The sequence below is a fragment of the Triturus cristatus genome, chromosome 8, assembly GCF_964204655.1.
Source record: "Triturus cristatus chromosome 8, aTriCri1.1, whole genome shotgun sequence".
NCBI classification, from domain to species: Eukaryota; Metazoa; Chordata; class Amphibia; order Caudata; family Salamandridae; genus Triturus; species Triturus cristatus.
In genome coordinates this window covers 1,480,893,033-1,480,905,878 of record NC_140591.1, presented here as the reverse complement: position 1 = coordinate 1,480,905,878, position 12,846 = coordinate 1,480,893,033, and the positions used below count along the sequence as shown (strand labels likewise).

At 46.1% G+C, this 12,846-nt stretch overlaps 1 protein-coding gene across 1 annotated transcript; it reads left to right on the top strand.

Moving 5' to 3' along the window:
- Positions 1 to 1,444: 1,444 nt before the first annotated feature.
- On the top strand, positions 1,445 to 11,962 carry UCP2 (uncoupling protein 2). The gene is made up of 8 exons (XM_085623327.1): positions 1,445 to 1,702; positions 2,496 to 2,640; positions 5,186 to 5,423; positions 6,018 to 6,213; positions 8,116 to 8,313; positions 8,461 to 8,562; positions 9,834 to 10,014; positions 11,296 to 11,962. Exons 3-8 carry the CDS (start codon positions 5,298 to 5,300, stop codon positions 11,408 to 11,410), a joined length of 918 nt encoding a protein of 305 aa, XP_085479453.1. The 5' UTR covers positions 1,445 to 1,702; positions 2,496 to 2,640; positions 5,186 to 5,297; the 3' UTR covers positions 11,411 to 11,962.
- Positions 11,963 to 12,846: the final 884 nt, after the last annotated feature.

Sequence of the window (12,846 nt, the reverse complement as noted above, 5' to 3'; positions counted from 1 at the left end):
GTTATGCCAACTATTTTGATGAGCCCGCTACACTCACGCCCCGAGTTAAGGGTGCCATAAAGTCTCAGTGAGAGGCCATCTGTTAACAAAATCATCACCGGGACTGGAACCCTACTTGGCGTATATACGCAACAAAAATGATAGATTTTTAATGACTAGATTCAGATTGAATCTTTTGCACCATGTTTTATCAGTTCCTGCAGGGTACACTGCAGACATTGACACAAAGGGTCCTTGCGGCTGCGATCAGAGATCTCCGCAAGATACTCTTCATTTTGTTTTACTCTGTCCCTTTTATGCGTACCCAAGATCATTGTTTTTAAAAACTATTTTAAGACGTAATAAATTTACCCAGGTTAAGGTGGCACTTTTGTTCTTGAAACTTTCCTCAGACCCATTTACGCTGTTTTGTACTGTGAACTTTTTAAGATTAGCCGTAAAACTAAGCAATACTAGAAGTGAGGTGTAGCTACCTTTGTTTTCAGTGGGCATGGATGGGTAGGTTGCACCAATATAGCCAGGGTTCCTTGTTTTTATTTGCTAATTTCTGGATGTATGTAGTTATTTTTAAATCCGTCTTGGGAGTAGTTTTTATGCAGATCCTCTGCCTCTCTTTTAACATTGTACCAGCCAAGGACCTGCTTAACATTGTGTATTGGCTGGCTTAACGTTATTAGGGTGTATCATGTTGTCTACAGTGGTCAGGCCCACGTTATAGTATCCCGTTTTAACTTGTCAAATCCTTGCACTTTATCACACTCTGCTGCTATTTTTCGAGTCCTTTTCACCTAGTGGCCCTATAATTTTCATGTCTCTGGTGGTTTAGAGATGTTGTTTTGACTAACTTCAGATGATGTAAAGTTTTTTATTGCTTTTAATTATGTGTAAACTGTCTTAATCATGAAATGTTTTATTTTGTTATTTGTGTCATGCTCTTTTATGGATATTTTTATATCCGAATAAAGAATAAAAGAATAATGTGTTCATGGTTTCATATGTAATATGCTTCAAATAAATGCAAAACGACTTGAGACAGAAGTATAAATCAGAATTACACGTTTTCATGATTAAACTAAACATTAACGTGCACCTGTTCATAAGTCTTTAGTTTTCCACAATGAATACACTTCAGAAGTACATCTGACTGGTCACTCCACATTAATAAGGTTAGGCACACAGAGTATATGGTGAAATATATGTTAAAACAACATGTGTGGGTGAAGTTTACATTAAGGGGCTCCAGAAGTATGTACAAATGCCTACTTTAGGCGATTTTGCTTATTTTAGTGGCGGCCAGGACGTTAAAATGCCGTGGAGCCGGTACAAAAACCGGCCAGATGGCAGGCAACCCTATATACGGGCTGTCATGGAGGATGGTTGAATCACCGGTGCGAGGTGGGAGCGCCGGGATCGCACCGAAGGATGTGCGACAACAGGGGGCGCCACATGTCCAGCTTTATAGCGGTTCCAGAGGATGCTTCTACCGGCTCCGGGGCGGTCCCAGCAGGTCCGGGTGGGCGGGCTTTACCTTGGACGTCCTGCCCTCTGCCCTGCGTGCTCACCCGTATATAAGGACAGAGCGGAACCGGCTTCTTTCACTCACCCCGACACGGCACTTTCCAATCTTGCTGCTTCCAATCGCCAATCTTCCCCGGCTCCGTCCCACTTTCCCTCAACCCCTCTTTTAATTTATTGTAACCAGGTAAGTGGAGGGCGCCCAACTCTAGGGCTCTAGCGCCTCGCGGAGTCTCGGCTGCCTTTGTGCGCTTTTTGTGTTGTCCGCTTTCTGTGTCACTGGAGCAGCTGTTGGGCGCCAGGAATGGCGGGCTTCTGGTTTAATTTGTGTGTTTTTAAGCACGGTGTCAGGCTACTAATGTTCTGTATAGTAAGGCGCCCTTCTGCTCTTAATTTGTGAGGGATGCATTTTTTTTATTTTATGTTTTTTTTTACACGGGAAAAAGGTCGTTTTCTCTGAATGTTAACTTGTAATTTTTTTCAGAAGATATTTTTGTAACCTGAGATACCCGCCCCCCGTAATATTAGAAAACTTTTTTTTTGTGGCTCCCTCTTGATGGGGTTCCCCCTACTATTGGTACGCTTAGGGCTGTGCTTTTTGTGGGGGGGTTGGGTGTTATGCCATAACAACCATTTTGCAAGTGTCGCGGTGTACTCTCTTCTCGGGCTACCGCCTTTGTCTTATAGCGCTGCATTGTTGTGTAATGGATCTTCTGAGGGTACCCCCCCCCCATCGCGTGTTGAGTTTTCTGTTATAGGGAAGTGATTTTGTCGTATAATGCTGTGGTCGTCGGTAAAGAGATGACACCGGCGGCATGTGGTAGGCTACTAGTGTCCCGTTCACAGTATTGTGCCATTTTATATAGCGCTACCTAGCCCCGTGTGGGCGCTGAAGCGCTTGCCTAGATGGGTATCGCTACACTGTGTAGTAACTGATCGCCGTGTGTGTGAAATAACGCCCGTCTCCTCTCTTTCCACAGGATAAGTAGTATGGTCATTCGCACTTTGTTTTCTGAACCTTCACCTATGGAAGATCAGGGCTACCGGGAAAGAAAGTTCGACATGCGGGACACCTTTAGGGAATCCTGATCCTGCGCCCACCTCGTCCTGAAACACTTGAGTAAGGTAAGTCTCTGCGCATGCGCCCAGCCCTGAAAAGCCGAGTGAGGTGTGAGCCCGAGACGGCGCTGTCAAAAGTGCAGGAGGCGCAATGGCACCGGGGCCCGCCTTAGTGCATTTTTATAAAGCGCGGACATTACCCTTACGTGTCGGAGCGCTGTACAATAGAACCAGTTACGTTACAAGAGAAGTGTTACACAATAGAACATTACAAAGATAAGCAGGAGTCTTAATTTCACTTTGACTCTTGCACTGCCTCACATGTGCATAGCTAGCCCCATCGGGTCTCGACGCTTTTCGCGCAGGAACGACCGACTCGACTTGTATAGCGCACCTGCCGGCCCGCACCCCCAACCCTGCCTTCACCACCTTCTCACCGCACAGTGAGACAACTGGATGCGCAAAATCCGTCCACGCCGGAGTTGTTGCATCCCCCCCCCCCCCCACCACAAGTACTTCCTCTAATGTCATGACATTCACCTCCCCCCTCCCGTTAACGTCACCAGCTCCCACTACACTCACTTTGATGCCGGGTGCTAATTACCGCACATCCTGTGAGTAATCGGGGCTGACCTTTCACTAGTGAATCATCAGTACCTGCCCACTTAATGCAATGGGCACAAGTACCCCCCCCTCCCCCCCCAAACACACAGCTGTTAGACTTCACTTCCATGGGATTGTTAACCCTCCCCAAGCGGGCAGGAGGGGCCTAGCACCCCGGGGGCCGCTTGGTGCAGTGCGGCGACTCGGCAGCGCATCATGTAGAAATACATTGGGAGGGCCTGTTCGTTACACCACTAGAACGCACATACACTAATGTAGAACCAGGAAGGACCGAGGGAGAGTTTGAAAAAAATATTTTGAACACAAGCTGGGGGATATTTGCCTCGTTGATGTCCGATTGTAACTCCCATTAAACTGGGGCACTAAGTATTGAGGGCTTATTTAGTTGTCGGGTGGCTGCAGGATTTTCTTTTGTTCCACCACCCTCACCTAGCCGGTCCGTTAATTTATTGTAAATGGACCCCGGCTCGCCGTGGTTCTATAAGCATTTTAACAATAACTGGTCCATGGTATTGTTTTCTGTGCGGAAGCATTGCCATAGGCTAGGCTCCCGTTTCAGCCAATGGCAGTCTCCTGCTGCTACTGTGTGAAAGGTCATCCCTTTGTCTCTTGTTTTCAATAAGGACCGGCCCGACCTCCTCGAATTTCTCCTCACCCAGCCTAGTAACCGGAGCAGCCAATAGAAAGACAGTCTTGTTAAAGCAGCAAATAGGAGGCCAACCTTATGCGCACAGACAATCCTGTTCACATGAGTAGCCAATCCGGGAGGAAGTAGGCCCGATAACAGCCTGGAATGCAACGCATCTATATTCTAAGTTTACTCCTAGTTGAACCTTTTGGGCACATCCTGTGTTGTGATATTAAGACTAGATTAATAGCGACCTCTTTGTTAGGATAGCTCTACTGCCTCTACACAAATGCCACACATATACTATTAAATGCAAAGGCTTAAACCTGGCACCATGAAGTTTCAAAGTTTGATATGTTCAGATATTCACCTGACTTCAAAATTCATTAACGAGTTAAATGTCAATAGCAATTTGAGAAATTCACTATCCAGTGTCTTCAATCCATCCTTCTGAATCACCAGTTCTTGGTCGCGAGTCTTATTAGACCCCACACTGTATCACTCCAGCCTAGTTTCCCAGGTGTGTGTGTGGTGTGCTGTTCCAGGTGTGAACGCCAGTCCAGGTTTTTCATTTGAATGCTGGGACTTGTAGTCCCGTTTTATAAGGGAGTAAACAAGACTTCACGTCCGCAAATGGAAACAGGAAAACCCCGCCCTGGAGCAGCACTTCCCGTTGAGACCCAGGAAACTTGACAGCTGTGCTGTATAATAACGCTGCTCCCTCTGGGCTGGAAGTGTAGTTAAACATTAGTCCACGGCTTGGGATGTTGTCTTGGTTAGGCACTTGGAAAAGAGTTCTAAAGGAAGAGAAACGCGGATACACAGGATACATGTGTGGAGGGGTGGATTGTCCAAGCAGAGGAATGTTTTTGTTAAGCACAGATAAGTGCTGGTCGCTTTACAGTCCCTGTAGAATCCTGGTGGGCTGGGGAGGCGAGCAGCTGAATACACAGCAAGACAGACATTCACTTTGCTTACAGGAAGCACACGGGCACACCCACCAATGCTCTCCCAGCGAACTCTCTAACTGTCCTAGGCTTGATAGCAGAAACAGGCCCAGATATGGAGTCGGTATGCAGCCCCGCCACCCTAGGGGTCTGTCTCCTTAAACTTCACCCACTGGACTTTCACCTAGTGTTTGCTGATATAAAAGTCAAAACGTGCAACTTTAAATTGGCTTGTCAGGAGAAGGCCATCCAGCAGTTATGGCTACTGGCCATTTTCATCTTAATAGCCCAATTGGGCCCAAGCGCGCACAGCAGCCACCAGGCGAGGGGGTCCCCACACAGGTTTCCTTTACTTGTTTGCATTGTCCTGTATACTGCTGTTCCTACACGTTTTTGTGCTTTCTTTTTGCAGACTTTGGGCCAGAGTTCGTCTGCCTTGTCTTATCACTACATCGCATCCCTCAAGGTTCCTTCCCATCGACTTATTTTCCAAGTTCTAACCTAATCACCTCTCGTCCATCAACATGGTTGGATTCAAGCCTACAGATGTGCCTGCCACTGCAGCTGTGAAGTTCGTAGGGGCTGGGACCGCTGCCTGCATCGCTGACCTGTTCACCTTCCCACTGGACACTGCCAAAGTCCGGCTTCAGGTACACTGACGCATTTTTGTCCTTGTTCATGGCACACTGATCTTAGAGGCATCCCTGAGTCCCAACAGGCCAGTGGCCTCTTCGGCTCCTTGTACTTCTCTCCCACGTCTTCTAGTCCACCGCTGCATGCATTTTTAGGTTTAGCGTAGGTCCATACTAAATGCCTGCTGGCTGTCCCCTTGCCAGAGTATTTCTGCAGGACTGCAGCTTTTAGGTGCTTGATGGTCCTAGTGGAAAGATGGGTGGGGCATTGTATGTCATTTTGTTTCTTTTCAGTGAAATGTGTCGCATGACTTTTTAATGCAGGTGGCGTCTCTGCTGCGGATGGGCTGCGTCTCTTGAACCCTCAGCCCCTCGTCGACCAATATATTGCAATCTTTCTTAATACTGTATCAAACTGCTCCCAACCATCACTCATTAGCCTTTTCTTGTACAATTTCTTCTCTTAACTCAAAGGAGCGGACGAAGGGTAACCCCTGGCCCAAGAATGGCATTTTGGATGGCAGTGGAAGAGCCTTTTCTTACAGGTGGTTTTAGTGACTTGGGCCGTGCCCATCACTGTAAACCCTTTCCATCCCATTCTCTCTTGTGCAGATACAAGGTGAGAGCAAGGCTCTGTCCAGCCAGTACAGGGGCGTGTTTGGGACCATCAGCACCATGGTGAAGACCGAGGGCCCCAAGAGTCTCTACAACGGCCTGGTCGCCGGGCTGCAGCGCCAGATGAGCTTCGCCTCGGTCCGGATTGGGCTGTACGACTCCGTCAAGCAGTTCTACACCAAGGGCTCTGAACGTAAGTGCAGGTCCACTCTTGTGTGTAACTTCCATCTCACCAGGTGTCTCTAACCAGTCCAGTGTCAGCGACCAGTAGCTCACAAACCTTCAGAGTAGCTCATAACCTTCGTGTTTAACAAAACTTCAATAAGTGTTGCGTTATCTTTTAAAGTTTAGATAATATCAGGCTGCAGCTAGCGGAGCCTGGGCAGCACTCGGCCCAGGCGGGTCACTGCTTCGGAACTGATGCGCTGAGGCGTTTAACTCTTTCAAGAAAGTAGTTCTCAACTCTGTATTTGAACATGAATCTGTATGATTTTAAATTGGAGAATTGAAATGAATGAACTTAATCCTTAGTCTTAATTTAAAATGTCTCCCTTTTCAAAGGGTTGCATGTACAAACGGCAGGCATCTTGCCCCTAGTGGCCCGAAGACAGTGACCTATTTATAACTGATAAACTAAACATTTCTCCCCTTTAAAAGAAAATTCCAAAGTGAAGAAACGTGCTTCTAAGAAAGATTGTTCTAACGGTTTCCTCTAATTTTAAGTCCTAATATTTTATGAAGCGCGCATTTCACCTTAAATTCCACATTGAAACAAATGACATATCCTATTTCGGATACGGCACCATGTGTACAAGCCACTGTGTAATGCCTGCTGTATGTAAAGACACTTTAACATGGGAGAAAATTAAAATTAGTTTTATGCAATGCATGTAAGCAAAGTTAGCTCTTCAGTTGACTTATCTCTCATTTAAGTGTTACATTTATAGACGGGCCTCATGCCCAAGTGACTGATAGACACACCGCCATATTTATAACTGAAACACAGCCATTTATAAATGGAAAAACGCAGCTTTTTTTTTTTTAAAAGGTAGAAATTTAAAGTGCAGAAATGTTCCTAAGGAACATTCTTCTACACTTGAATTTCTCCTGTTTAAAAAAAAAAAAAGGTATGTTTGCACATGTAACTGTGCCACATATGGCAAGAAGTATTAACTGTGCCGCCTGTACATACAAAACGTTCTGTCACCCATACACCTATCCCATTCATTCACATGCATGTTCATACATTACCCCCTGACAATGCATGCACTGACGCACATGGCAGCCCGATCATAGTACCCCCCTGGTCAAAGTATTTTCAAACCATAGTATTGGGCTCCCTGGACTCTGTTTAAAGTCCAGGAAGCTGGGCAAGGTCTCATGACCATGTGCAAGATACTTGGGCTTTGGTAGCGCATGACAATTTCTAATGATGAGAAGTAGCGCTCATTACAGAAAAGGTTGTAGACTTTTGATCTAAATTATGCATGCATCTCCGTCATGGACGGATGGTAACATAAAGCTGTATCCTGTTGGTCTCTAAAGCTGTTGGCACATGCCACACTGAAGAACCGGTGTTTAACCAGAATTGGCACATAAACACTCACTGGCTAAATAGCAGACGTGATTGGCTGGCTTTCGTTTGTGTGGTGCAGTGATTTCCAGCCTTGTGGGGTTTCCAATGTATGGTAACTCTGCCACAGTTGTAGGAATCTTCGTAGTTGTGTTGTGGCCTCCTATTGGCAGCTGCCTGCCTTCAAACTGTGATTGTTAAATTGTGACAGGACTGTAGGTAGTCTAACTCGGCTAAACCCACTCAGTGCAAAACAAGACTTCTACATTTGGCTTTAAGGTTTTAGTGGTACACCCATCAGCACAGGAGGTGACATCACTGGATGTCCCATCTGGCTGTGCAGTCCATTTTAGTATTCCTTTCACTGGCACTATAGGCCTCAAGTTCTTTTGGAGCCTGATACTGGTTTTATATTCGGTTGCAGGATCTCTTGCACGCGCACACTTGAAAGAGGCAGCTTTTCCATAACCATCTTTAGTGTTCATCCTGATTTCCTAAACTCCCCTCCTTGTCCTCATCCAGATGTTGGCTTTGGCAGCAGGCTCCTTGCCGGATGCACCACCGGAGCCATGGCCGTGGCCATCGCCCAACCCACCGACGTGGTGAAGGTGAGGTTTCAGGCCCAGGCGAACGTCACCAGCGCCAGCCGGAGATACAAGGGCACCATGGATGCCTATAAGACCATCGCCAGGGAGGAAGGCATGAAGGGCCTCTGGAAAGGTTCGTGCTCCGTCGATGCTTGAAGCGCTGCCTGGTGCACAGCTAGTCTGCAGCAGAACCTGGCGTGCATCTGGGTTCAATATGGCGGCTTTGAAAATGTTGGGAAGCTGTTTGCATTTACATTAAACGGTTTCCATTTGTCTATAGGTACTGCACCCAACATCACTCGCAATGCCATCGTGAACTGCACTGAATTGGTCACCTACGATCTGATCAAAGACTTGCTGCTGAAGTCCAACCTCATGACAGGTGAGTGGGAGCTGACACTGGGGTCTTGGGTGCCCCTTCGGGAGGGTTCCACACTTGTGTTGTGCAGGGGTGTGGGGTAGCTGGAGATTCAGAGTTGGAAAGGATACATTTATTTGTCTGCACTGTATGTAGTGAGCCAATGCTTATTTTTTTTCTAAAGCGCCCATTGCCCTGCCAGTGCTGATAATGACGGTACCAACAAGACCACTCCGACTTTAATATACATGGGACATGACAGTACATGCTGCCCAAGCTATTCTAGCTTTGGGTGGCGGGCAGCTGTCATTTTATGTACATTCAATTAAATAACGGTTCTGCTTATCGCAAAATTAAACAAACCTGCTACCATGTGGTTGACTTTCATAAGTGCCTGGGCCGAGCACTTGAAATCACTGGCTCAAATTAAGTACTGAAGTGCACATTCTTAAATCCTTGAAAGGGCAGGACAGTTGTACATGAGATGAGGCGTGTATCACCTGCAGACCAAGCCAGCCAGACTGCCTTATGTATACACTGCCACTCTAGCACACTGGGCCGAGATTAAAGCTTTCCTCGGGCGCCTCAGATGTGTTTTGGGCAAATGGTAGGCTTAGGATGTTTCAGGGGTGGAAGTGAACTGCTTGGAAGGATCTGAATTGCAACTTGGCTCATGGGAGGGGGGGGGGGGGTGTAAATATGCATGCCGTGGCAATGAAACTGAAGGCTGCCTAAACTTGGGAACAACTGTACTAAAACTCCTGTTCACTGCGGTGCCAAGGTCCGATTCCATTTAATTCATTTTTTGGGAGTAAGCTATGGTTTGCTGTCTCTCTGATTGCACAAATCTACCTATGCTAATAGTCATAACCACGTCAATGTGGTTCCACCTTGCTGCATAAACCTGATCACCTTGAATCCTGACACTGTTAAAATCTGATTAAACAAGCACACTTGAAAGATGCCAGGTGTTGAGCTGTATAGTATGCCAGTCCTTCCTATCGCTGAAGGAGGGCATCATGACCCACTCGTGGCTTTGCCTGTCATCACCCCTTGCCACACTGAACAGTGGTAATACATTGCAGGTTACACCACGCAAACATGTGACCTCACTTCCTTCTGGTACTGGCTTCCTTTCAGATCACAAGGAGTGGGGTGGGGTGGGGTGTTGCGTGCTGTGGCTTTGTCCTTGTGGCTGATGGGTTGGGTGGGGAGTTGCACTTGCAGTCACGTGGGACATGCCTCAGCTCTGTGCAGGATGCAGCCAATCAGCTGTCGGTCCATGTCTCCCTCAGATACTCTTCCCTGTCACTTCACCTCTGCCTTCGGTGCTGGATTCTGCACAACTGTGATCGCCTCCCCAGTGGATGTAGTGAAGACTAGATACATGAACTCTGCCCCGGGCCAGTACGGCAGCGCCTTGAACTGTGCGCTCACCATGTTCAGAAAGGAAGGGCCTTTGGCCTTCTACAAGGGGTAAGTACTGTGTAGAAATGGAGTCTTTAAACCCCAGAGGTGGTAGTAACTAGGGATCAAGCGAATAGCCACGAGTGCCTTGCCCACACCAGGTTTTAATTGCAGCACAAATTTACACTCGAGCTAAAATGTACCTAACCAATGATTATTCTGAGATGGGGGGGGGGCGGGTTTATTGGCTTGCTTGTTAGTTGGTTCCCAGCTATAAATCTTACTGATTTGGGGAGGGAGGGGTGTCTAATGAAGACTATGCCAGTCCCTCAAACTATTTAAATTTCTCCAGGAGCTGGAATAACCTCTCTTGAGTCCTTGCACAAGTTGCAGCTTCTGTAGCGGAGTTAGTTGACTGTAGCGCTTCTATCATGGGCATCTTCAGAACCTGATCTATGAGCAGTATTTCGCCCCCTGCACTAATCCTCAGGCAGCTAGAGGGAGGGTTGGTCCACTGTCCTTTAAAGGCTCGCTTGAATGCATCTAGCTCACTGGCATCCCTTTCTGCGCCCTCTTAATATTCCTGCTGCTTCTGGTTCTATCGATCAGTGGTTCCCAACCTTTTGACTGCTGAGAACCTTCCTTACTTAATATTGGAACCTGGGAACCCGCAGGGAGTCTTTCATAGAAAACAGAGACCCTGGCCCAAGCATTGTCTATTTGAACACAATAAACAAATGAGGACATAGTTAATTTAATTCACAAACGATATAAATAAAATTAGTCAATCTAAAAGGTTGGAGCTTTACTCAATTTGAGGCCACTCATCACCCATACTATATTCTGTTTGATGCACCTGCTCCGCTCCCACGAATCAAAGATACCAATTTAATTTTTAGCCTCCAATTTAAAATTCCTTCATATTTACAGTAGGTTTTAAAATTTTAATTGGTATACTTGGCTTTTTTTTATATACACAATTTTCTAAGTAGTTGCAGACCCCCTGAGGAGTCTTGGTGGATCCCTTAGGGGTCCCTGGACCACAAGTTGGGAACCACTGATATAGATAACCTGAGCATTGGGCGGTTTCATTCCAACATCTGTTCGGATGTAGCTGTCATGGCACAGCAGATGGGTAGTCCGTCCATGCCCAGACGTAGCTTGGTGCTTCCTGGCTCTCGTGGAGGGCATATGGGACTTGTTCTTGTAAGACTCTGCATCTGTGCACCTAGAGTATCTGCATAGACATGTTGGTAACCGTCGATGTTGATTGGATGCATGGTGATGGAGTCGACTTTCAAATAATGGACCACATTGATGCTGAACACTGTTTTGGGGTTTTTCTTTCAGATTTATGCCCTCGTTCCTTCGGCTCGGATCCTGGAACGTGGTCATGTTTGTCACCTACGAGCAGCTGAAGAGGGCCATGATGCAGGCCCAGGTCTCATGGGTGGCTCCTCTCTGAGCCTGCTGGGAGCATGGTTTGGGCTGCTCCAGATCTTGCACTCAATTGTTTTACCTCTACCTCTAGCCTTGATTTCTCTCGTGTTTCTAGGGATTGTCTGCTGTCCGTGTGTGCTTAGCGCATTTTAAGACTAATGAGAACAGGTGGGTCTGGGGATTTTTTTTTAAACAGTATCTTGTGCTTTGCTAGTCTTGGGTGTTTAGCACTTCTGTACGCAAACAAATAATTTCATGTGACACCAACATTCCCTACATGTAGAATGAGCTGCACCCTTCTATTTATTTTGTCTGGTTCTTCATCATTGCTGTATTTAATGTTTAGCTGGCTGGCACTCCCTTCTGCTTACTGTATTTTAAGAATGGTCCTCTGTGGCAGGCGTTTGGTGAGTGGGTCTTGTTGGGTGGGAGGTGATTAGGAACATCTGTGCCAGCAGAACAGGGAGCTGACTTTTATTGAAATAAGGGGCTGAGAATTCACTTTTAATTGCAGCAATGGTACCCCAATGTTTGTCACTTTTATAAAAGATGGCTAATAAAACTTAAAATGACATAACCATGCTTTTAGCATTTCTTTATTAATAGTTTTGTAGTTTCATTTGTGTACTGTTTCATAACCTGGATGGGGACAAAGGGTGGAGAGCTCAGCTGGTGTGAAATGCTGTGGTAAACCAAGTATTTGCTTGCCATAATGGGACCCCTTTTGGTTTTGCCTTGAGAGTTCAATGCATTGTAGTGGTAATTTGAATTGTGGCAGTGTCAATCAAAAAATCTTTATTCGGCATCTAGAAAACACCATAAAAGCGCATAGCAATAAAAAATTTCATTAAAATCCATGCTGATATACATCAAATACAGTACTAATTTTTGCTTCAGCAAACCCCTCTTGTTTTCCTTATTTTTAAGGCCATCTTCAAGAAATTTACCACACAAAACAGTCAGTCATTTACCACTTGTAGGTGTAGCAAGGCGACCCTGGCCTACTTGAATTTAGCCTGTTTTAAAATACCAAACACAAAATCGACGTCTCTGCACTGAATAAAATGGGCATAACAGTACAAAATGAAGGGTATCCTGAGGAGATCGTAGATCGCAGCCACAGGGACCCTTCTGCTCAACCAAAACAGTAAAACCATGAGGCCAGTTAACAAGTGATGTAAAAGATTGAGCCTAAAACGGGTGATTAAAAACCTATCCTGAGCATTACACATGAGTCAAATACGGTTCCATCACCACCACCGTTTTCATTATATTGTAAGCTATCAGAGTTCTTGCCCCCTTCTTTCTCTCTGCAATTGGACATAGTTGAAATATATCTTCATCACCAACTTCCTGTCCAACGGGTAATTACCATGGGGGTACTAAAGGTTTTTACATCCAATAGACTCAAGAGAGGACTTTACATATCTCAGCCAAGGAATGGAATCCTTTATCCCTACT

Excerpts from the sequence above, each read along its gene's own strand:
- UCP2 (XM_085623327.1), top strand. The coding sequence starts at position 5,298 with ATGGTTGGATTCAAGCCTACAGATGTGCCTGCCACTGCAGCTGTGAAG. Across the intron at positions 8,314-8,460 it reads CATGAAGGGCCTCTGGAAAG|GTACTGCACCCAACATCACT; the intron begins GTTCGTGCTCCG and ends ATTTGTCTATAG. Across the intron at positions 10,015-11,295 it reads CCTTTGGCCTTCTACAAGGG|ATTTATGCCCTCGTTCCTTC; the intron begins GTAAGTACTGTG and ends TTTTTCTTTCAG.